This window comes from Lycorma delicatula, chromosome 5 (assembly GCF_047948215.1).
Source record: "Lycorma delicatula isolate Av1 chromosome 5, ASM4794821v1, whole genome shotgun sequence".
Classification (NCBI taxonomy): Eukaryota; Metazoa; Arthropoda; class Insecta; order Hemiptera; family Fulgoridae; genus Lycorma; species Lycorma delicatula.
Genome location: NC_134459.1, coordinates 15,504,439 through 15,529,331, shown reverse-complemented (window position 1 = coordinate 15,529,331; position 24,893 = coordinate 15,504,439). Strand labels below are relative to the sequence as shown.

At 33.4% G+C, this 24,893-nt stretch overlaps 1 protein-coding gene across 1 annotated transcript in view; it reads left to right on the top strand.

Moving 5' to 3' along the window:
• Nucleotides 1-24,893, top strand: part of LOC142324719 (lutropin-choriogonadotropic hormone receptor-like) — a 179,342-nt gene that overhangs the window by 132,657 nt on the left and 21,792 nt on the right. The window contains exon 8 of the mRNA XM_075365636.1: nucleotides 11,408-11,636. Within this exon, the coding sequence (XP_075221751.1) occupies nucleotides 11,408-11,636 (229 nt within the window). The remainder of the gene's footprint in view (nucleotides 1-11,407; nucleotides 11,637-24,893) is intronic.

Below are 24,893 nucleotides of genomic sequence, written 5' to 3'. Positions count from 1 at the left end.
AACAAAAGTAATGAAATGTAGTAGAAATAACAAAGATGGACCACTGAATGTGAAAATAGGAGGAGAAAAGATTATGGAGGTAGAAGAATTTTGTTATTTGGGAAGTAAAATTACTAAAGATGGACGAAGCAGGAGCGATATAAAATGCCGAATAGTACAAGCTAAACGAGCCTTCAGTAAGAAACATAATTTTTTTACATCAAAAATGAATTTAAATGTCAGGAAAAGATTTCTGAAAGTGTATGTTTGGAGTGTCGCTATATATGGAAGTGAAACTTGGACGATCGGAGTATCTGAGAAGAAAAGATTAGAAGCTTTTGAAATGCGGTGCTATAGGAGAATGTTAAAAATCAGATGGGTGGATAAAGTGACAAATGAAGAGGTATTGCGGCAAATAGATGAAGAAAGAAGCATTTGGAAAAATATAGTTAAAAGAAGAGACAGACTTATAGGCCACATACTAAGGCATCCTGGAATAGTCGCTTTAATATTGGAAGGACAGGTAGAAGGGAAAAATTGTGTAGGCAGGCCACGTTTGGAGTATGTAAAACAAATTGTTGGGGATGTAGGATGTAGAGGGTATACTGAAATGAAACGACTAGCACTAGATAGGGAATCTTGGAGAGCTGCATCAAACCAGTCAAATGACTGAAGACAAAAAAAAAAAAAAAGAAATTCTTTGGCAGACATTTATGCTGTACTTTAATATGAAAAAATTATGCTTTTATTTCCGCACAAACAAACAAAAAATTAACATTAAAAATATTTTAGTAGCACGTCTCCTTCTTCAGGAGATATTAATCCCCATTACTGTAGATGGCGGTGCTGAAGAAGGTAGAATATTAAAATTCACATATTATTTTAATAATATGTTATGCAAAGTGTGATTAAGCGGTAAATTTTTGTACTTTAATATTTTAACAAAGCCTACAATAATGGAAAAATATAATAACACCAGATGATAGAACTTATTGCCGAAACTTGTTCTTAGATACAAAGGAAGGCGTTAAAGATGAATTTAAATCGAGATATTTAAAAAAAAAAATTGTTTGAATATCTTCTTAGAACTTGGTTATTTGGGAACAAAAATGAGAATTTGTAAAAATACGCTTTATAAAGTATTCTACAAGAGTAGTGTATAGGGTTTGAATATCTGTAACATCAATAATCGAACGATGGTTCATTAAAGCGGGTTGTTACAAAAAAAGAGAAAGAATTTGAAAGTATCATGTTATGTTATACAGTAGACACACCTCATTACCGTTTCAAGCCCGATAAAAAAATACTACACCAGCCTTTGATCACAAGCCGATTTCCTGATGGCAGAATCACTTTTTTATATTGAACAAAGTATTAACATACGCATCTCAAAACCTTGATAATACTACTGAAACAAGTAATTAATTTTACACACGTAATAATAGATAGGTAGTAATTAAAAAAATCTCAAATAACTAAAAGTCCCAAGAAATTAACTCGCTAAATTTGAATTTGTTAATTATCTAAACAATTACATAACATACGAGAAGGAGGAATAAATTAACATAAACCAGAAATATAAGTTATTTTCAACGTGGAAATTATAATTTCAACGACAGTACATTTAAAAGATATAAATATTCGTAACCATTTTTAAAATTTAGTTTACATTATTTACTATTTTTACAAAAAAATTCAATAAAATTATTTAATTTGATTTAATTAAAAAAAGCAAATCGTTATTACGTTTATATAGTGCAAATTTACGATTACGTACAGCTTTTAATTTTGTATAAAAACAGCTAATTTCAAAATAAAAAATATGGTTACCAATAGGAACTCCAGCAATCCTTTTACTTCAATTCCAGAAAACCCCTCCCATGTTTGTTGACCAAATGAAACTAGCATAATTCACATTCAAAAATATTACAGTCATCTTCAGAATACAAATAAGTATCCTACGCCAGGATTACTCAGGAAAATGTGGAATGAAATAGTTTGCGTTGCATATTAGCACGAAATACATGGCGGAAATGAAATATTATTCAGCGTTAAAAAAAAATACCTTCAATGTGTTCTCAAAATGAACTACCTGCAGAATGAAAAACATTATATTGTTACAAAAAAATTACTGCTTCTTGTACCACAAATAGTATTTCACATTTATTTTTATCTTTTTTTTTTTAATATTTTAAATTATTTATATTTTTATTTATTTAGCACATAATACATTATTTTAGCATATTAAGATTATTTTTGGAACTTCATACATTAATTTTGTTAATCAACACTAACAACAGATACTGTAAAGCAATAAATTAGTCTCTCCAATTCTGTTGTGAAACAATAGTTTTGTGAATTTTTTTCCTTGATTTTTAGCGTATGAAAAATGCCTTGCCTGACCAGATTTGAAACAGAGATCCCCAGATAAAAGACCGAGACGTTACTTGCACGGAGATCACCAAATAAAAAATTTCGACAAATTAAAGAATTCTATCATCTTCTTTTTTGTTTAGCCTCCAGAATTACCGTAAGATATTACTTCAGGGGATGAATGAGGATGGTATCTATGAATGTAAATGAAGTGTAGTCTTGTACAGTCTCAGGTCGACCGTTCCTGAGACATGTGTTTAATTGAAACCCAACCACCAAAGGAACACCGGTATTCCCGATCAGGTATTCAATCCGTATAAAAGTAACTGCCTTTACTAGGATTTGAACCATAGAACTATCGACTTCGTAATCAGCTGATTTGGGATGACGAGTTCACCACTAGACCAACCCGGTGGGGTTCGTCAACAAACTGGTTATAACTTATAATTTGAACTCATAAATGTCATTACTCTTTCACACAATCCGCTAAAGTAAATAGAAAAAATAGATCATTGATAAATTGAGAAAATAAATATACTTTGAATCTATTATGAAGTTCTAATTCTATTAATCCTTTCTGAGCAAAGTTCAATTTCAAATTTCTCAAGCTAACGTCAACAACTTGTGTTGAATTTCTGTTAAAGTGTACTTTAAAGTTACACCTGCGTAAAAATATTCCCTGCAAGGAGTTTAGCAAATAACTAGCTGCAGGGGTGCCTACGGCGCGCCTCCACAGCTAGGCCCTCCGGGCGGGTTGCCCTTTTTTTTATCTCTCCCTCCTGGCATGGATTTACTACCAAGCTTAGCACACACCAGGGGGTTGTTTCTGTAACTCAAATGAGCCTTCCCGTCCACCGACAGGTCGGCTCGCCCGTTAGAACTTTTGAGATCTTGGCAGACAACGCCCACTCAAGGCAAACTAATGAGAGATAACCAGGGCCCGGCTATGCCGTTCCCGGGGCCCCCACCGACGCCCAGTAGCGGAGGGTTTCGTCATTCCACCGTCAAACCCCACCGCAGGTCGGCTAACATTGCAGCCCGTCGGATGGTTACGGCTGCCGAGGTAAGAGATCCACCGACCACTCCCTACAATCGGCTTCCTTTTTCTTAAGAATTCCGGTCACCAAGTCCTCCAGTCTCTTCCAATCAGAGGTCCCACGTAGCATCTGTAAGACCACTGAGACTGTGATAACTCCCACGACTCGTGCGACACGCCTTTCAGCCGACCATCTTTCACAAGTGAAAAATGTGTGTTCCGGTGTGTCCAAGTTTCCGCAATAAATGCACTCGGTAAATTCTCGCTAATGGAATCGTTGTAGATAGGTGCCGAATTCCCCGTGTTCCGTGAGGAATTGGGACAGGTAATAACTGATTTCACCGTGCGCCTGTGACAGGGCAGGTTGCCCTGGCGGGCGGCATCTCGGAATGCGATTATTAGGTCTTCGAAACTGATTACCTCTTGTGTAAATTTTTTTTTGATGAAAATTTATCAAGGAAAAGCAAAAAAAATATCATCAAATCTTCCCGATTAAATTTGGTTTAGATCGGTTCAGGCATCTTTTAAAGATTGCACCCTCTCACCATTTTTATCAAGGTCCATAATATCCATATGCAAATTCACTCGTATTATATTCAATATACGAAACAGATTATCGTAATACGAACTAACCTTTCTTGAAATAATAACAAAAGAGAAGTTGGTTCGCTTCAAAATCAGTCGCTAAGGATGACAAATATCATTTAAAATTATTCTATAATAATTAATAAATCAATTTATTTAAATTTTAAAAAAAGTTAAAAAAAAAGAGAAGAAGTCGGATTCGAACCGATGTGCCTCTCCCTTGTAAGAACCAAATATTTCAGTAATTAGACATTTCTTTGGCTATAACTGTAGAACCAATGAAAATAAGTACCAGTTGTGATATGCCGTTGAAAAGTTCTCGATGAGGGCTGATTATTGCAGTTAAGAAAAGTCCAAAATCCAATTTTTTTTAAATTTTGGACTTTTTTTGGATACTTTTGGTCCAGTCGATTGCAATCAAAAGTGGTGGTACACAACTAAACTTTCAACACCCTATGGCTAATCGTTTTTGTGGTATGCCAGATGCATACGTACATACGTACAGACATCACACCGAAACTAGTCAAAATGGATATTTCCGTTGAAATCTGAAAACTGACATTTTTCGCGATTACAATACTTCCTTTACTTCGTATAAAGAAGTAAAAAAATTACATATACGATTCTAAATGGATAATCGATAGTATTTTCAGTATCGATTTATTTGTATCGAATATAGTTGTGTTTTTAGATTTGCTACGATATTGAATGAATAAATTACGGTAGTGCAATTTATTAATTTATATTATAATTATTATTGCATTTATTTATTGTTTATAAACATTTAAGGAAATATTTTATATTTTTTTTGACGGGCAGTATGTTTAATCATGTAAGGATGTTCTTTACTTTTGCTCTTCTTTATAGGTGTTTCTTCTTCTTCCTGATTTTGTATAAAAATTTAAGAAAAAAAAATCGTATGATTTTTTGACGGACAGTATGTTCGATCATGTAAGCATGTTCTCAACTAAGGGGGATGCACACACAGACAGACTCCTATATAAATGCCCTTGGGTAGTGTAGGATTTACATACTTTACAAGTATCTTATAATGACCTATTATGAAAATAAAATAAAAATTATACTAATGTGTTAATAAAATATGAACTAACAATTCTGAAAACAAAATGAAAATTTCCAAAAATATATCGCACCTATTAGAATAATATCTATTGAAGAACTCAATATAAATGTTTTATAAACAATGAAAGAGCCTCGTTTTTGCAGCACTCAAGACAACATCTCATTTAGTTATCTGTCACACTGCTCTCCTGTAACTTAATGAGACTTTACAATGTAATGATTCCTTTCAATATTAAGGCAACATTTAATGAATAAACTGATTAAACAATCAGTTGTAAATTTTATCATTTAAACTTTATAATCTATCAATCATCAAACAATCATTTCTGATTACTTAAATAATAGAAAGTAAAAACTTATTTAATCTGAACATTATGTAACATTAAGGATTTTCACCGTTTTAAACGATTACTCGGCAAATTTTAATGTGATTAACAAAGAAAATTTTATAAATTATTGGAACTAAATTTATAAAAAGTAAATTTTTCTTTTAGTATTACAAAAAAATAAAAAACAAATAAAAAACTTTTGATTTAATACATTCGTAATAAATAAATAAGTATTTTATTTATTTTACATACTAATAGAAAATATATGATACTAATGAACGAAACTGCACAAAACGTTTTTGAGCATAAATTTCAGTTATTTGTAAAATTATTTCTTAATTTGCTAAATGTCAATCGTTTAACAAGCTCATCACGGATCGGCAAACCGGTCAGTCAAAGCAATGAATTCGAATACGTAGCTTCAATACACCAGTGTTTCGCTGCGTATCATATCTGATAGGCGTTTCGGAATATCTGTGTACCGAATAACTCGACTATTTTAAATTTATTTCACTACTCGACGTCTTATAATAATGACAAGGACTTGGTGGTATCGGCTCTAAGAAATGACTATTAGTCTTAAGTTTGTTACAGCCATTCATACTGATTTCCAAACGAGTAGCTGTGTAGGAATACTTTTTTGGGGAATATACTGTTGAAAAATAAGCGTAGCCGTCCTCTTCAAGGAATCATACTCTCATGGATTACTAATTTTTTTTCCCTGGGTTTTATAACAGCTCGAAAATTACTTTAATATTTAATCGCGTAGCTATCTTAAAAATCCTAGTAATATCATTTTTATTTGCATTGCTGGCAAAATGCCAGCGGTTTAAATTTACAATAAATCTGTCTGTGGACATCATTCTTTTTATAAAAGCATTTGCAAAAATATCATCATTTGACTAGTACATGCAGATATCTGGCAAGTGATCTATACCCATCAACATAAGAGTCGGAAGAAATTTTCTCATTTCATTCGCGTTAGTATCATCCCATTTAAATAACTTTTTATTTTATTTCTTCTTTTTTACTTCTTTACTCAAACATTGATTAGCGAAACTATTATCGATATAATCTAATATATCCTCTGATAAAAACATAGAAAACAGCTCAAACGGATTCTCTGTTTGATCATCATTTTGAAATTCCTAAATGGAATTTACATTTATATCAATAATAGGAAACCGAACAGGCCACTTTATTGTAGCTTAATCTTCAGTTGATTCTAATGTATGAGAGTTATATGAAGAATACGAATCGGTTGCTATGTTTTCCTGATAATCCCGCTCCTCGTCGATGTTGTCAGAAAACCACTCTTCGGCAGATACGTAGACAGAAGTGCTGGTGCTCAGATTTATCGGTTGAAGTGCCGGTCTGAGAGGTAATTGTAACACACGACTGAATAAGTGATGTACTGAGTTAAGAGAAATCTACAGGATTATTTTCTGCTAGATTAGTTGTTAAATTGACAAACTCATTGTTATGATTAGATAAATATGAAGTCGGTATTACAACCGTAATCATTTTTAATGTTAGGTTCTTTATCTACTAACCCACCGGGTTGGTCTAGTGGTGAACGCGTCTTCCCAAATCAGCTGATTTGGAAGTCGAGAGTTCCAGCGTTCAAGTCCTAGTAAAGACAGATATTTTTACACGGACTTGAATACTAGATCGTGGATACCGGTGTTCTTTGGTGGTTGGGTTTCAATTAACCACACATCTCAGGAACGGTCGAACTGAGAATGTACAAGAGTATACTTCATTCACACATATACATATCATCCTCTGAAGTATTATCTAAACGGTAGTTACCGGAGGCTAAACAGGAAAAAGAAGAAGGTTCTTTATCTACTGATGATGATAACAACCCTAATTTTTTCATCATCTGCGGACTTCGAACGACACCAATAATCGTTCGTTTAGGTTTTTTAATCGGTAAAATGAAAAAGAATTAATAAAAAAAAATCGTGAAACCAAAGAAACGAACGTGCAGAGACTAGTCACATCTGGTAGACAAATACAATTGACATCAAGGTCGTTAGTAAGCAAAGGCGCGGCGTGTAGATCTTTCTTTCTTTTTCCTGTTTAGCCTCCGGTAACTACCGTTTAGATAATACTTCAGAGGATGAATGAGTATGAGTGTGAATGAAGTATACTCTTGTACATTCTCAGTTCGACCATACCTGATGTATGGTCGATGTGTGGTTAATTGAAACCCAACCACCAAAGAACACCGGTATCCACGATCTAGTATTCAAGTCCGTGTAAAAATAGCTGGCTTTACTAGGACTTGAACGCTGGAACTCTCGATTTCCAAATCAGCTGATTTGGGAAGACGCGTTCGCCACTACACCAACCCGGTGGGTTGCGGCGGGTAGATCTGCCGCTCCACAACCATTTCTAACTAGCCATGGCGGTACGCCTATGTACCACTAAGAGAGTCGGTATAACAAAGAGCCGGCGCGGCACATCCGAGTACCGATGCGGTACTTTTGTAGGTCGGAGCGTAACACTGGTGTGCCAAAAATTCTTTTTTGGGATAAATCAAAAAAAAAATTCACAAAACTAAAACAAATCACTAATAAAGTAATACAGTATTTTAAATATTTTTCAAAAAAAAATCTCGAGAATTCTGAAGGAAACACTCTTCGTGACATCAAGCATCTTTCTATTAAAAGCCGGGAAATAATGTATATGCGGGAACGTGTTAATTTTCATATTTGGAAACCGGCTCATTACCGAGAATAGGCCTCTTCCTCAAAATTTCATGTTTCCTTGTCCGATGCCAAACTACACCAATTTATTCCTGCAGCCTTTTTCAAATTCTTTTTCCCACACTTTTTTTTGTTTTTTCCATTTCCCACAGAAAAGTTCATTACATTTTGCTATTATTTACGTAAAATCTAGATGTAATTTTAAAAATAATAATTAAACATGGGAGAAATTAAAAAATGAACGACCATCGTTATAAATTATAAAACAACTCAATAATGTAGTTAAATTAAAAAAAGTTACTTGACATTACAGAGAGTACAGACTTTGTAGACATTTTAATACTGCGGATGATTTGTTTTGTTAACATTATTTAGTAGCTGTTTAATTAAATCAAAACTTAATTATATTAAAAAAATTCATAAAGTTAATTTTATAATTATTACATTTACAAAAGTGAGTAAACTAAAATACTTTGTTCTTAACCGATAATAATTAAATACCTAAGTACCATAATTATATCAACAAAAGTAACGTAAAAAAATGACTAAGATAGATAATCTGATAAATTTACTTGTTTTAAAACTCAGGGAAATATATCAAGCGCTCAGTAAGCGATAAACGTTTTTAATTTTTTTAAGGGAATTTTCTCTGACAAACGCGTAGACCTTTCGACGCACACGCAACTATTCAATTTCACTAGCTTTTAGATAATGCGCTTACAACTGTCTATAATTACCCTATTTTAGTATGACCGTAGTATATTGAACACAGAACAGAATTTAATCCAGTCAAGATAAGGTTATAAATTGTTCCGTTAACATTGTTCTAGGGCGTTACTCAAATGTAGTTATGATGAGTGGTACAATCGCTTTTACAACGAGAATACGATCGGTCGTATGTTATCGTAATTATACAGTAGCTAATACCACAATTATTCCGATAAATAAATGTATATAAACTAAGTAAAATTTATTTATGATATACTAACACGTTTTTCTTTTTACTTTATTCAAGTGATGGTTCAAACATTCTTAACAATTAACATAAATTACTTAAAAAGTAGAACAAGTTACTTCTGGTTAAAGACTTTTAAAAAATACAGCTTTGTCTAAATAAAAAAAAACAAAATGAAATCAAACTCTATAGTAGATCTAACATAAACAGACCGTAATTGAAACATAGCGATTATGTAGATAAAAATAAATTGTAGGTATTAAATACGTTACAAGAGATTACAAAATATTATCGAAAGAAAAACTTTTCTTAGCTTATATATCAAGAGAAAAATATAACTACATAGGAACAGTATTATCAGATTTATAAAAATAAATTTAATTTGCTAAACCACTAGTTTGTTTGCATAACATTGCCTCGTACCACGATATCTAATTTTACATAAAGAAGTAACAAATTTCCAAGTATTAACCATCGGTCTTATATAAACCATATTTTGATAAGTATTTATTATTAATTATAAATAATAGCTCATAACTTTATATAGTAAAACTACTGCTTTTTTTCTGAATGCTGCCTGTTTTCATATACGACACAGTATCCAGTAAGGCCAGTTCATATTTTCTGTTACTATATATTTTATAAACTATCCGGCCGTCTAGCTAGAACCTGGACCCTCGGGACTTAGGTCAACCCGTGCGAATCCCAAATCCAACTAAGGATCTCCTCGGGGTCTCCCGGGTCCAAGGACCCTACCTTAGGCCCGCAGAGCTCGCTTTGCTCGCCATTCCCAATTTTCCAGGAGGACTAACGCCCTGGATACCTGCAGAGCTTGCTTCGATCACGATTCCCATCTAACCAGAGAGCTCCACTCCCTAGACACCACATTGTACGTTATCTTCATGGTTCTGTAAATAATACTGCCAAATAATAATTATAGTATTCAGGCTTTATAGAGACCTGAAAAAGAAACAAAATTATTAAAGACAGGATAATAGTAACTACGGTAATTAACGTATCCACACCTTAAAGGATGAAAAATTTATTACTTATTTCTTTGGCGTGGTGGTAGAAATATAATAATGGAGTAAAAGGATTAATCTATTTTTTTTTTTAATGAATATCTTTAATTCATTACTTCACCCTCCTTGAAGGCGAAAAATAATGAATATTTTTAATATCTTAACTTTCAAAGTTAATTTGGTGGTTTTATATCCTCCAAATCTGAATCTGAATGTTGGTTATCGAGTGATGCGAAAACAAATAAACAGATTAACTTTATATATATATATATATATATATATATATATATATATATATATATATATATATGTACACACACACATTTCCAAATAACCGTGATCTGTTTGATCGCAAGTTTACCTACTGCATGGCAAAAGTTAGCCTTCAAGCAACTAACAAATACCCCGTTTGAATTTTGAAAATCAGATTATTATTTGCAGAGATATTTCAGGATCTCTCCATTGCATCTCCCAAAATAGCGTCCCAGAGACACTCCGTTTGTTTCCAGTTGATGATGATGATCGGTTTAGCCTTCCGGAGGTTCTTGCGTACCTCACAGTCCTAACTTCACACGCAGTCACCACGGGAAGCCCATTATTGTTAAACAGACACTTTTTTAAATTTAATAACTTTTATTTAACATTAATTTAATTCTATTATTTTTGTAACATTCAGTCAATTTTTTGTCAATTCGAATCATTCAGTTCAAATCCAGCTAACACAGTGATAGAAATTCACAGTTTATTAATTCAATTCGTTAGACTTTGTGCTTCAACCGGCAAATCTTAAAACATAATTTTTTTTCAAGTTGAAATAATCTAAAATCTTTCTTAGTTATGCCAAGAAACATGGGTGAAAATTTGGTTACGATTGATCGAATCGTTTTTTTTTTTTATTATTCCGAACAAAAAGAAAACCTTCTTCCTCTTTATATAATAGTATAGATATAGATAAATAGATTAATTGTAATGCCGGCCTCCGTGCCGCGAGCGTTAGCGTTTCGGCCTTTCATCCGAAGGTCCCGGGTTAGAATCCTGATCAGGCATGGCATTTTCACACACGTTACAAATAATTCATCTCATCCTCTGAAGCAATACCTAACGGTTGTCCTGGAGATTAAAAAAATAAATAAATACTGGTACAATACGGCTTACAACAGCTGTCTCACAGCTTAAAAAATAACTTAATATCATCCAAAATATTTTATTTAATTACTGTATTCATTTATATATTATCGTGTTACCAAACAGTCACATAAAAAGAGTTAAACTATAATTTACATATATCGACTTGTAGTTTGAGCATCTATATACATATATATTTTTTACAGGTATGGGATGTCGAGTGGCTGGATTTCTTACAGTATTTGCAAGCGAACTATCTATTTTCACATTAACAGTGATTACAAGCGAACGTTGGTATACGATAACGTACGCCATCCATCTTAATAAAAGATTAAAATTGTGTACTGCAACAAAGATTATGATAATCGGATGGTTATATTCAGCGATAATGGGAATATTACCTCTTATTGGAGTCAGCAGTTATGCTAAAACAAGGTAAAAATTTAATAATATAGAAATTTTTCAAATTAGTTTACATTAGTAAGTACCTATAATAATACTCTTGTAATTAAGGAAACTATTTGCTAAATCCATAAACAACTCGGTAAAATGTTTACTCTTAAATACAATAAATACCGATCAACATCGAATATAATTATTAAAAATATGTACGTTTTTTTAACAGATAATACTTCGTAAAATAAAGGGTAAAGGGTTGCATAATTTTCCCGGCTCTGTCATTTTTAGACGGTTATTTTAAGTAGGAAATAGCGTTTTATATATTAACGATATAATTTTCCAATATTTAAAGTACAATCGCGATAAAAATCAAAAGTGCTCAGAGCTAAAATGCGTTTACAGAAACGTACGGTGTGGATGCACCAAACAAGTCTTCCATCAAGCGACTGTACAAGTTCCAAGAGAATGTAGTAGATGCAGCCAAAAGCGGTTAACCGAAAGTGCTAACAGCAAAAACGTTGATCGACGTGCAAGCTGCATATTCCGTTATTTACAAGAAGTCTGTGCGAAGCCTATCTACCTAGTCTGGTCTCGCCGTTAGTAGCGCCCACACGGTACTGCAGAAGTGTTTAAAGCTGTATTCGTACGGAATTCGAGTTGTTCACGAATTGTTTCTGCAGACACTGAAAAACATGTAGCTTTCTATCAGCGGTTCATATCATCTATAACGTCAGATAGGGATGACTCGATGATCGGTTTTGATCTTAGGCACGGTTCCACTTTAACGGATACGTGAATGTACAGAATACACGCTTTTGATGTACGAAAAATCCACATCAGCCGGACGAGTCTCCTGTACACGGACAAAAAGCGGGTGTTTGGTGTGCAGTGCTATGTAGGCGAATCTTCATGACATTCTTTCACGATACAGTGAGCGCTCCATACAGATGGTGCAACAATTTGTAAACGCTATATCTGCGGACCGGCTAGAATACACGTGGTTTTAGCAAGACAATGCTACGGCTCATACAGTCAACAACACTACATCTTTCTCGGTGTTTTCGTGGACAAGTGATTTGGAAGAGGTTGTAGCCTCCTCGGTCTCCTGATTTAACCATTCCTGACTTTTTCTTAGAGGGATACCTTAAGGATGCCGCTTACAGAACTCATCCGTACATAATTTCCGGATTTCAGAGCAAAATTGAACGATTTTTCACTATAATTGTTCAATAAATTTTACAGCACGTGTTTAAGAACACGCAATGTCGTATTCAATTATATGAATCTAATAATGGAGACCACTTTCAACTACTGTAACTTACTTATTTTCCCATAAAATTACGTCACTTTTTGAACAAAGTATATTAGCATTAATAATTGCTTTTAATTATTTGCAGTTTTGAAAAACTGAGCGTAAAGTATTATCGTCATACGTTTTTTATTTATAAACCTTTTCAATTAAATTTCTTTTTTGTAGTATCACATATTTTTGAGCAAAAAATCCTTTTTTAAGCAAAGGTAATAAATTTCTAACGATCAGGAATAATTAAAAACAACGAAAATAAATTTAATGATTTGTAACGATCAGTGGGACAGAATACGCATAAAAATTAACACTGTAACTATGGCAACGAGATACCGTGAATTAATTCAAAGAACTGAAGTACTAATTGTCAATTGGATATTTCCCTCCTGTTCTTAATACGGCTTTACAGAATCATAGAATCGTTTATTTAAAAAATTCATTTTTTAGTTTTATATACTTTACTGCAAATCACAAATTTATTCCCTACTAACAGTCTACCCCGCTTCAATATTGTAGTACGGGTAAAACAAACATCTGAAATGCAGCCCAACATATTAACTATTTTTACTTTATTACATATTTTACTTAATAATCGGTATTATTTTTTCTTCCGATACAAAGAATTAATCAAAGTTGAACTCTATGTTATACATAATAAACAATAAATATACGGGACGAGTACAAATGAAAGATTACTGTAGAATGAAAAGACACAAATATTACACATACTTTCTTTACTCCCTTCGTAAAAATTTCGATCTCTTATTAAGTTAAACATCTTGTCAAAATTAGATAAAGGTTGAAAGAAAATAGTAGAAATGTAATAAATAAAAGAAACCACTGTGATACCTGCGCAACGAGCCATGGTTGTTCAAGAAAACGACAATGATCATAGGTGCAAACGTACGTAAGAAACTACGAAGAGAAAATTTACTTACGGTAGAATCGCGATGTGTATTCTACATAAAATGTTCAATATTATTTCTTTTACAAGTTCATAGGGACTTCTACTTCTATTTCATGAATCTATAACAAATCTCCTCTATGATTTGTTATCTCTACTACAGGATCACCTGTTCTCCAAGATTGGTTAGAAGATGACCTAGATTTAAAAAAATATATTCAGCACTTTTAAAATGCTGAATTTCAGATCGTCATATAAAATATTTACTTTAATAATATTAACGAAGTAAATTTAGAGGTTTTGTAACTGTTAGAATTATCTGTTAAGAGTTTATTTATTTGAATAATTTTAAGTTATTAAATGATAAAACACTATTAGAGATAAAATTAGGAAGGGAAATAATTACATGTAATTTTAAAATTAATGCAGATCATCAAACCCTTAATCACAAAAATTTGGATAAGAAAGATTGACTATACTATAAAACAAATGCTATTTAAACAAATATCGGTAATTGTGCATTAACCGGCACGCGTATTATTTTACATAATTTTCTGACTATGTATTTTTTATTTATTAACGCTAATCTTAAAAGTAATTTAAGAAAATTTATTTTTTTAAAAATGAAGAAAGAAATTTATAAAATAATCATTTCATACCGTATCATTCGTGTGGGTGCAAAAATAAGATATACTCCTTTTAGTAATTCTCCAAACAGCATTTTTTTTTTGCCGAAACATGAACTCAGCCAGATTCCAAGCGGTGTGTTTCGAACACCCCCTTGTTTTTTTTGTATTTCCAGTAAACTGATCCCCGCATTCACATTTGAGTATGTGATCCCATCTCCGGGTGGATTAAATTGTATCGATGATTAACTTACAGATGCGTATAACAATCTTTTCCTTTTTCCTGTTTAGCCTCCGGTAATTACCTTTCAGATAATACGCCAGAGCATGATATGTGTGAGTGTAAATGAAGTGTAGTCTTGTACAGTCTCAGTTCGAACATTCTTGAGATGTGTGGTTAATTGAAACCCAATCACCAAAGAACACCGGTATCCACGATCTACTATTCAAATCCGTGTAAAAATAACTTACTTTACTAGAACTTGAACGCTGGAACTCTCGGCTTCCAAATCACCTGATATGAGAAGACACATTCACCACTAGACCAACCCGGTGGATCAAAGATACGTGTAACCAGCCGCCTCCAATCATCACGCTGATAAACTGGTTGGGGTACAACAATGAGAACTGGGAATGGTTCCGCAGGTTCGCCGGGGAGGTCCTGCGGGCCAAAGAGGATGAAGACAGAAGAATGGGAGTATAAAAAGTAGGGTAGGGCGGACAGTCACCCCATGGAGGGCCTGTACGCCTTGGTGTGCGGGTACCTGAGAAGGGGGTGAACTCCAGGGGAGTTTGAGTTTGGGTTAAAATAAAAGACCAAGTCCCGGTCGGCGGGGTCGTCCCTGCGGGAGCCTAGGCTCTTTGTGGGGTCGGCGCTGTCGATTAGAGGCCAAAGGCGTAAAGACCGAGTCCGGTTCCCTGCTGAGGCGCTGGGGGACGGCATAGCCGGACCTTGGCTCTAAAGCGGGGGGATTAGAGGCAGGCAATGTAAAACAAAAGATCCGAGACCGGGGAGGCCAACCTGCCGTGCCGGACGTATAGCCGGCGGGTGGGGGACGCCTCCTTTGAGAGTAAAAGGACACTCTCCCCGACTGAGTATACTTAATTGGATATCCGGTCGGGGAGAGTAGAAAAAAAAAAAAAAAAAAATCATCACGCTGGTAATCACGCCAACAGTCTGATAACGTTGATCGATCCTGCTTCAACATTTTCTTTAATAATTTCCAGCAGCGTTTTTGTAGAGCGATCAGGAACTTCGATAATAAACGTTTGGCTTAGTTCTTTGCAAATACCCCCAAAAACTAGACAGCTGTGAAAGTACCTTGCCCGCATTATTTTTGCATCGTGTAAAACAGACTCTCATCACTATCTACAACTGCAAATTTAGCACCTACTTTGCCCGTCAGAAACAGATATACGAGGTGGGTGAGAAAAGTAATGAGATCGGTAACATTGCGAGCGATCTGGCAACGCTGTGTCTACCGGTCAGTGCTAGACCGGTTTGTTCATCCCTTCCACATGTTCAGTCCAAGTTTCAACTCCGTTCAGCCAACACATTATTTTTGACAGCGCCATCAATGAAGTTATGTTTTTGTTGTGTGTTACGAAAATGTGTAGTGTTACGTAGTGTATTTAGAGCGACGTTATGCAATCAAGTTTTGTGTTAAACTTGGAGAATCCGCGAGTGTGACCTTTGAAAAGTTGAAACAGACCTATGGGAAACATTTCTTATCAACAGCACAAGTTTTTCAGCGGCACAAATCATTTTTGGAAGGCCGAGAACACGTTGAAAATCAGCCTCGCTCAGGGAGACCTTCAACTTCAAAATCTGAAGAAAACATTGAGCGTGTGAGGGTTCTCGTGAGATCAGATCGTCGTTTAACAATAAGAATGATGAGTGAACAGTTAAATTTAAACAATTTCACCGTACATCAAATTTTGACAGACGATTTGTACATGCGAAAGGTTTGTGCAAAATTGGTACCGAAAAACCTCACAACGGAACAGAAGGACAATCGAAGAAACGTGTGCGTTGATCTTCTTGAGAGGATAGACAATGACCAAGAATTCTTCAATCTTGTGATCACAGATAACGAATCCTGGATATTTGAGTAGGGTCCTGAAACAAAGCGGCAAAGCGAAGATTGACACATTCCGTCATCTCCTCGACCGAAAGAATGTCGAATGAACAAATCAAAGATCAAAACCGTGTTGATTTGCTTTTTTTACAGTAGGGGGTATCGTGCATAATGAATTTATTCCTCCAGGACAAACTGTCAACCAATTGTTTTACAAAGATGTGCTTGAAAGGCTCAGGAAAAGAGTGATTCGCGTGAGACCAGACATTGCAAACAAGTGGCATTGCCCGTGTGACACGGCCATTTTCATCAGGGAATTTTTGACCTCAAAACGCATTCCTACAGTTCCTCAACCCCCCTATTCACCGGATTTGTGTCCTTGTGTCTTTTTTCTTTTCCCGAAATTGAAACGTGTCTTAAAAGGACGTCATTTTGGAACTTTAGAGAATATTCAAAAGACTGTGACCGACCAGTTAAAAGCCCTACCAGTTGAAGCCTTCCAGCTCTGCTACCAGGAGTGGGACCAACGACTCCGCCGGTGTATAGCTGCCTAAGGGAACTACTTTGAAGGGGATATATTGTTGTTTGAAAAAAATAAAAACTTTGGTAAGTAAAAAGTCAGTCTCATTACTTTTCTCACACACTTCGTACAATACATATTTTTCTCTTATGTAGATATTACAGTCGACCGCAGTGGATTGACTTACGTTCACAATTGTCGATCGCAGAAGTCTATTGAAGTCAGTTCGTTACATCATCAATAAATGAATCGTATAATAATAACTAACCTTCATCCAATTTCCAACACGAAATCGCTTAGTTCGTTACAAGCTGTTTTGTTAAATTTCCTCTTCACACCGACACTGAAATATAATTTCATGTCGTGATCCTGTCTGTATTTTCGGGAACGTTATATTGCTCTATATTCCTGTTAATAACTATACAAGAACTATACTCTTCAGTATTTGGTAGCTGCTACAAATTCATTACTATTACTTCTTGTTACAATGGGAGGAAATTGAATAACAAAAACACGAAAAACAGCTAAATGAAGTAAATAGATAAAGAAAATTATTGCGATAACAAAAAGATACCGTGAAATAAAGTAACTTTGATAAGAGCGTGCACAACAAAAATAATGCATAATAATAATATATAGATTACGGTCGAATTAATTTATTATAAACTTAACGTCACTCTTGATGGTGACATTTGAAATAGTTTGTTTTTCCTATTATTTTTATTATATTGAATGTTATTATAACGGACGGCGTATTGAAGTGCACATTGGCTGACGGATGGCTTACTGCGCAATTACCTATGATGAAAATATCTTATACTAACTTAACTGCAATTATACTATGCAAGTATACGGAGCTGTACGAGATGTTTTCTTAAAGGAATGACCATTTAACTTTTCCACCCATCCTATCTATCTATCTCTCTCGCACGCAATCTGCACAGCTATACGCCGCCCGCTATACTATGTTGCATTGTATTGTTATGTTATTTCTTTGTAAACTGGCGTATACCGTTGAAAAATATATAAATAAATAAATAATAGCTACATATGTCAAACAATAGCTTTTTATGAGAATATAACTGCTGTATACTGTATATGTAAAAAGAATATGAATCCCGGTTAAAAAAAAAACAATAAAGAATTAATTCTCCCATAACAGTACGAAGGTCAGATGTACTGGAGTAAAATTCGGCTAAACTAAAATCAAATTGAACTTATCCTCTCTCTCAACATAATGTACTAGGTTAGTCACGATTTAAAACTTTATTCCCTCCACTCCGCACACTATAATCGAGTGAAATATTTTGTACAAAAAATGATCGATTGCTCTTTTAATCTACATTTTTAAATAGATAATTAAACAGGTAAAAATGACATAAAAGGATCGTTTAACTTTCCCGGCTTCACCTTTGACAGACCTTTATTTCAATTACACGACTGGGTTTTTTAATATTAATTTCTTTATTATTTTTATGTAAAATCGAGCAAATAAATTATGAAATACAAAAAAGAAATGATTTTTTAAATAATTTTTAAGTAAAAAATTTAAGAAAAACCTTTAGAAATCGGTTTCTGTAAAATAATCCTAGAGTATCTAATTAAACTGCATTACCTGCTACTAAGTACAGCAATGTTAGAATGTTCGACCTCGTGTAATATTTAACCTTTCTACATTTTCCTTATAAGGAAATATTTAAATTAAATTTCTTGAGTTAATATAAAATATATTTAATGATATAAGAAAAAATTAAAAGTGAGAAATCGGACACCCCCAACCATACCCTCTTTGTCTCTTGAAAGGGTGAAAACTGAAAATTATTTAATCTAATAATTTTATACCGCTTTTCCTTCTGTAATCTTTTCGATATCTTTCATTTATAATTTTTTTTCCAAATCTCAGCTGTTTATCAAACGATTTGAAATAATGAGATGTCATTTTGTTTAAAGCCTTAAAAATTTATTTAATAAAGAAAAAAGGTTATTCAGCAGAACATATAAGTATTAAAATATTTATATAGCCCGCAAATTTTCAAAGGTGAAATTTTCAAACTAATTTATTTGATTAAATATGTTATTGGATATATATGTTACGGTAAATTTGATTAATCCGGTGATTATGCATACTTACCGGTCAATATACGAGTATATGTAATCGCCTCCACCTTCCTAGTCGGCAGATACCATCCAGGACCCTCCTCCCCGTGTAGCTAATTGCTAGGAGAAGGGAATGCCGGACAAAGGGAAAATGAAGCGAGTTATTAGATCTGTCTACATCATTGATTCCCAAAGCGGTCCAGGTGGGCCCCCAGGGATCCACGGGAGATTCGACGGGGGTCTACGTTGGCGTGACAAAAAAATGGGGGTTCACAATTCGTAAGCGGGGGTCCACGAAAATTCATCTGGTTTCGATAGTGAAGAACTAAAATGTTGGCTTGACTTTGCGTTATCAATCTAGGCAGATAATTTTTTGAGAAGCTCAGCCACTGTAACTTACAATTACAAGGGGACAGTCTCAATTTAATAAAAACTAAGGGTGTAATTTCAGCTTTTCTTGGAAAATTGAAATTTATGAAACAAAATATTAGTCGGCGCGTATTTTCCCAGTTTTCAAACTTGTCACAGGTAGAATGCCTTGATGAGGATATTCAGACATACGTTCAACATTTAATCGCCCTGCATGATGACTTCAAAATCAGATTTGAAGATATTCTGACGATGGAAATACCACCACGGATCGTAAATCCATTTGATGAAACGGAAGTGGAGAATGTGATATTACAAGAGGAGCTACTCGAGCTTAGCACTACTGAGGAGCTGAAGGTGAAATTTAAAAGAGTGTATCAAACATTTTGGCTGCAGGCAGAAATATCAGAAAAATATCCTGGACAGTGGGGAATTGCGAGAAAGCTTTTGATAGCGCTTCCCTCGTCATAGCTTGTCGAAAAAAGTTTTAGTGTCGTTACGTTACAGAATCAATATCACAGAACGGGGAGATTTGCGCTTATTCCTAACAAAACCGAAGCCAAATATTGATAATTTGCTGTCAATCCATCAAGTACATCCCTCCCATTAAAATTGTAACTATTTTGTGATTGTCATTGTAGAAGTTACATTACGTTATTAATGTTTAATTTTAATTATATTACGACAATTTTATTATATTACATTGCAATATGATAACAATAATAATTAATAGTGTAATGATTACATATTTGAATAAATGCAACACAAAAAAATATACTATTTTTCTTTTGCTTTTTACCACTCTGAATGGGAAGTTTTCTAAATAAAATAAGTGAGAAATGATTGCTTTCTTGTGCTGTGAGTAGATGGCAAAAATGTAAAGTTGGATGGAAGCATTTTTTTTGATCGGCCAACTTTTTTGACATCCACTCACAACACAGTCAATCAAAATTAACCGATCAATTGTCACTTTTTTTCGGAAGCTGTTAGTTCGTGGAACGCAACCGTAACGCAAATTTTTATAGTTAGATCTAATCACATTTTCCGTCGACTGGAAATATGGTAGACATGTAGCTGCAGGGGGTCCACCGGAACCAGCAAAATTTTGAAAGTGGTCTATGAGAAAAATAAGTTTGGGAACCTCTGGTCTACATGAACATTTTACACAGCTGCCCAAAACGGAGTGTAATGTATTTTGGTAATACGTATGTATATTTTGGGTGTATGTATGTATGTTCCACCGTAGCAACTCAACGACTGAACCGATTTAGATGTATGATCTTGCATTGGAATCGTTACATTACTTGGAGAGTCATAGGCTATATAAATATGTATATGTATTAAATAAATTTCAAAAAATTTAAAAAAGTTATATATACAAAATTGTCATCTGCACTTTAATTATCCTACAATAGCAATTATTCTATATTAAAGAGCAATTATGTTTTTCAGTAATGTTTTTTTTTTGCAGACGTGTTTTTTTTAATTTTTTATATTTATTTCTAGTTGCTAACTTTGATATCTTGAATTAGTCCATTAAGTTTGGCCAATACCTCCTAGAATATCCTGTTGGAGAAAATATTTTTAAAAAATGGTAATTGTTATGCTTCCTAGTACGATGAGGTTGAAAATCAAGCCAAAACCCTGTATAACACAACCTTTTTATTCAACGAATTTTCGAGATGTAAAGTGAAAATTGTCTAGAAATAGTGTTGAATATTCTCTCACTCCTAATTCCGACTGACTTAAAATTTTAGTATTTTAAATAACGTAATAAATATTTTCATGTAAGTATAACTTAATTTTCTACGACCAATATACAAAAAATTAAAAAATGACGAAAAATACCCGTTTCCAAAAATTAATACCATAAAATATAACTACTATTTGTTTACGATTTTCTTTCAGTTTAATCGATTCTAGCAAAATAATTGTGATTGAGGGGAACAAAGTAATTTTAAAACAATTAACTTACACCTGTCCCCAGAGTAATAAATCGGCTTATGAAAGAGTGAACTAAGGTACAAAAGCCTATAATATTTTGAATGCATTTGAATGGTAAAAAAATGTAACAATCTAATTTTTGTAGATATTAATTATTATATATAATTAAATATAATTTAAATAAAACATAAAAATATCTACATAAAATATAATTTATAAACGACAAAAACATTATAGTAATGTATAAAGAAAAGGGATATTTACCGTAAGGTAAAAGTATTTCGTCATATTTCCTGTCTTGTTGGTCATATACAACTCCTCAAGGAAAAACACTTTCCATTATATAATGTACAATATCATAAACGCATTTGTGGTGCAAGGTATAGAAAGAGTAAAAAAAATAAAGTCTCTCTATATATAATACACTAACAAAAGACGACGATGGTTTTCCACAATTTATAAGACGCCATCAACACAAACCCCTATAAATGTGAAATTTCTGGATACGGAATTACCCCCCGGGTGTGTATAAACAAATTTAAGACGTAAAAGAATGCTAATGAATATTGAAATAGCATAAATGTAATTAAAATTAAAATTTGCTTTACTGGCCCACTGATACGTTCTATCGCCACTGACAGTCCACCGTCCGGTCACTGTGATAGAACCAGAATCAATTGCAAATGTTTTAAATTAACGTACTAATAGTTTTATAGCAGCTATATTTTTCATGTTTTCTAATATTCTGTACAGTTTGTTATTGTAACATTTCAATTGTTATACTTTCATTTCCTCTGTTTAGAAATAAATTATTAATGCAATTAATTTGATTTCTTTTTATTTTGATAAAATTAAAATTCCGAAATTTTCACACGAGCCCGCTTGTTTATGTAACTACTCGGCAATTTTAAATGATTTTATTTTTAAATTAATTTTAAGTGATAAAAAATATTTACCATAAAGAGTTATGTTTGTTCTTATATTATTTTACAGAAAAAAATGATTAATCACGTGTGCAATATTATTTCTAATTTCAAGCATAACTTTAAAATGTGATAAATATTTATTAAAAAAAGAATATCAAGATTCCCATTTGATATGCTTGAAACTATTTAAATTAAAGAAAGGAAAAGAAATGAGTTAGAAGTCATGAATGTTGTAATTCATGATACAAAATGTAATAAAACAAGCCGCTCGTCTAGCCAGAACCTGAACCCTCGGGACTCAGATCAGCCCAGGCGAATCTCGGAGCCACTCAGGGACTCGTCGGGGCCTCCCGGGGCCAAGGCGTTTACCCCATAGTTGCAGGGCTCGCTTCGCTAGCCATTTCCAATTCGCCAGAGGGACCGACGCCCTGGACACCCGCAGTGCTTGCTTCGGTCGTCATTCCCATCTACCCAGAGGACTCCACCCCCTGGACCCTCGTGGTTATGAAAATAATACTATTAAATAATAATTATAGTATTCAGGTTTTATAGAAATCTGAAAAAGAAACCAAATTACAAAAAATAGAATAATTGTAACTAAAGTACACAAAACATTTTTCGAAAAATTCATAACTTATTTACTTGTTATGGCTAACGAAATATAATAATGAAGTAAAAGAATTTATATATTTTTTCCTTAATGAACATCTTTAATTCACAACTTCACCCTCCTTGGGGACGAAAAATAATGAATATTTTTAATATCTTAACTTCAAGGAAGCTAGGGCCTCGGTCGATGGCTTAAACCCTTCCCTGGGAAAACAAGAATGTATCCTGCAAACTTAAAGTAATCGGTCGGTAGGTTGTCGCGTAATTTGATAAAAAATAAACAGATACACTCTTAAATGTTTATATATATATATATATATATATATATATATATATATACAATTTCCGAATAAGCGGAATCTTTTAGATCGAGATTAGTACCTAACGAAATACAGCCTTCAACCTACCAACCCCATTTCCGTTTGAATTTTGAAAATTGGACTACTGTTTTCAGAAATATTATAAGAGCACCCCATTGCATCTCCCAAAACAGCGTCCCAGGGACATCCCGTTTGTTACCGGTTGATGGTGTAGCCTTCCGCGAAGTGCTCGCATACCTCACCACTCTAGCCTCACACGCAGTCTCCACCGGACGCCGACACAGTATTGTTTAAAATTTATTTAATATTATTTTATTTAACGTAAATTTAAATCTTTTTTTTTCTTTTTTTGTAATATTATTCATTCGATTGATTCGAATCATTCAGTTCAAACCCAGCTTACACAGTGACAGAGATTCATTGTTCACAGTTCATTAATTCAATTATGTAGATATATTTTAGAGATTTTTCGAGACGGAATATATCTAAAACCCTTCTCAATTATGCCACAAAATATGGGTAAAGATTTGGTTCCGATAAATCGAATAGTTTTTTTTGTTTTTTTCCGAACAAAGACTTAAATAAAACTTAATAAATAAATAAAGTCAAAGTCTGTCATAGTTTTTCGCTGTTAACTCATTTTACACAAAATATATTCTCGTTAATGTCTCATTCGTAACATTTTTTTAATAAATATTTTATAGTTACAATAAAATAAAATAAAATTAAAAAGCTAATGCTTTTTAATTAAAACTATGCCACTCAGAACTAAGATGACTGTTAAAACTTTTATCCTAATTAAATCTCTCTTAGAACCATTTTTAATGAGTATTTCATCTTCGTCTGTAGGGATTGTAAATGAAAAAATTTTGCCCTATATAAGAAGGTAAAGTGTAGCAATTGTAAAGGCAGTTGCTTTTATATGGATTTTCAATGCTAGACTGTGGAAACCGGTGTTCTTTGGCGGTTGGGTTTCAATTAATCACACATCTCAGGAACGGTTGACCTGAGACGTTCAAGACAACACTTCATTTACATTCATAGATATCGTCGTCATTTATCCTCTGAAGTAATGCCTTACAGTTGTTCCAAAAGCTAAGAAAAAAAAAAAAGAGAGAAAGAGAGGTGTAGCATTACATCAACCCCTTTTGTACTGTTGATTGTAAAATGTGATATAGCCCCCACTGCCTTATACTGTGACTTCCCATAGCTTAAAGAATTTTTTATTGTTATTTAAACAAACATCGAATAATTAGCCAATATAAAAACAAAAAACGCTTCTTTATTTATTTTTTTTTCAACTTAAAAATAAACAGATATTTAGTCCGTTGGATAAAGAAAACGTAGAATTTAAAATAACTCTGACCAAGCTGAATTCGAATTAATTAAACATTTGTTTATGAAATCATTAGAAATAGAGTTTGAAATAATTTATTTGAAAAATTATGTTGTGCCGCTATAATAAATCTTGTATTCCGTTATAATATAGGAAAAACACAATTTTTATATTTTACCAGTAATCAGTATTTATTGTTGAAACATTATGGCACTTTTGAAAAACCATATTTTTATGAACGAGTAAGGTTTTTTCTGT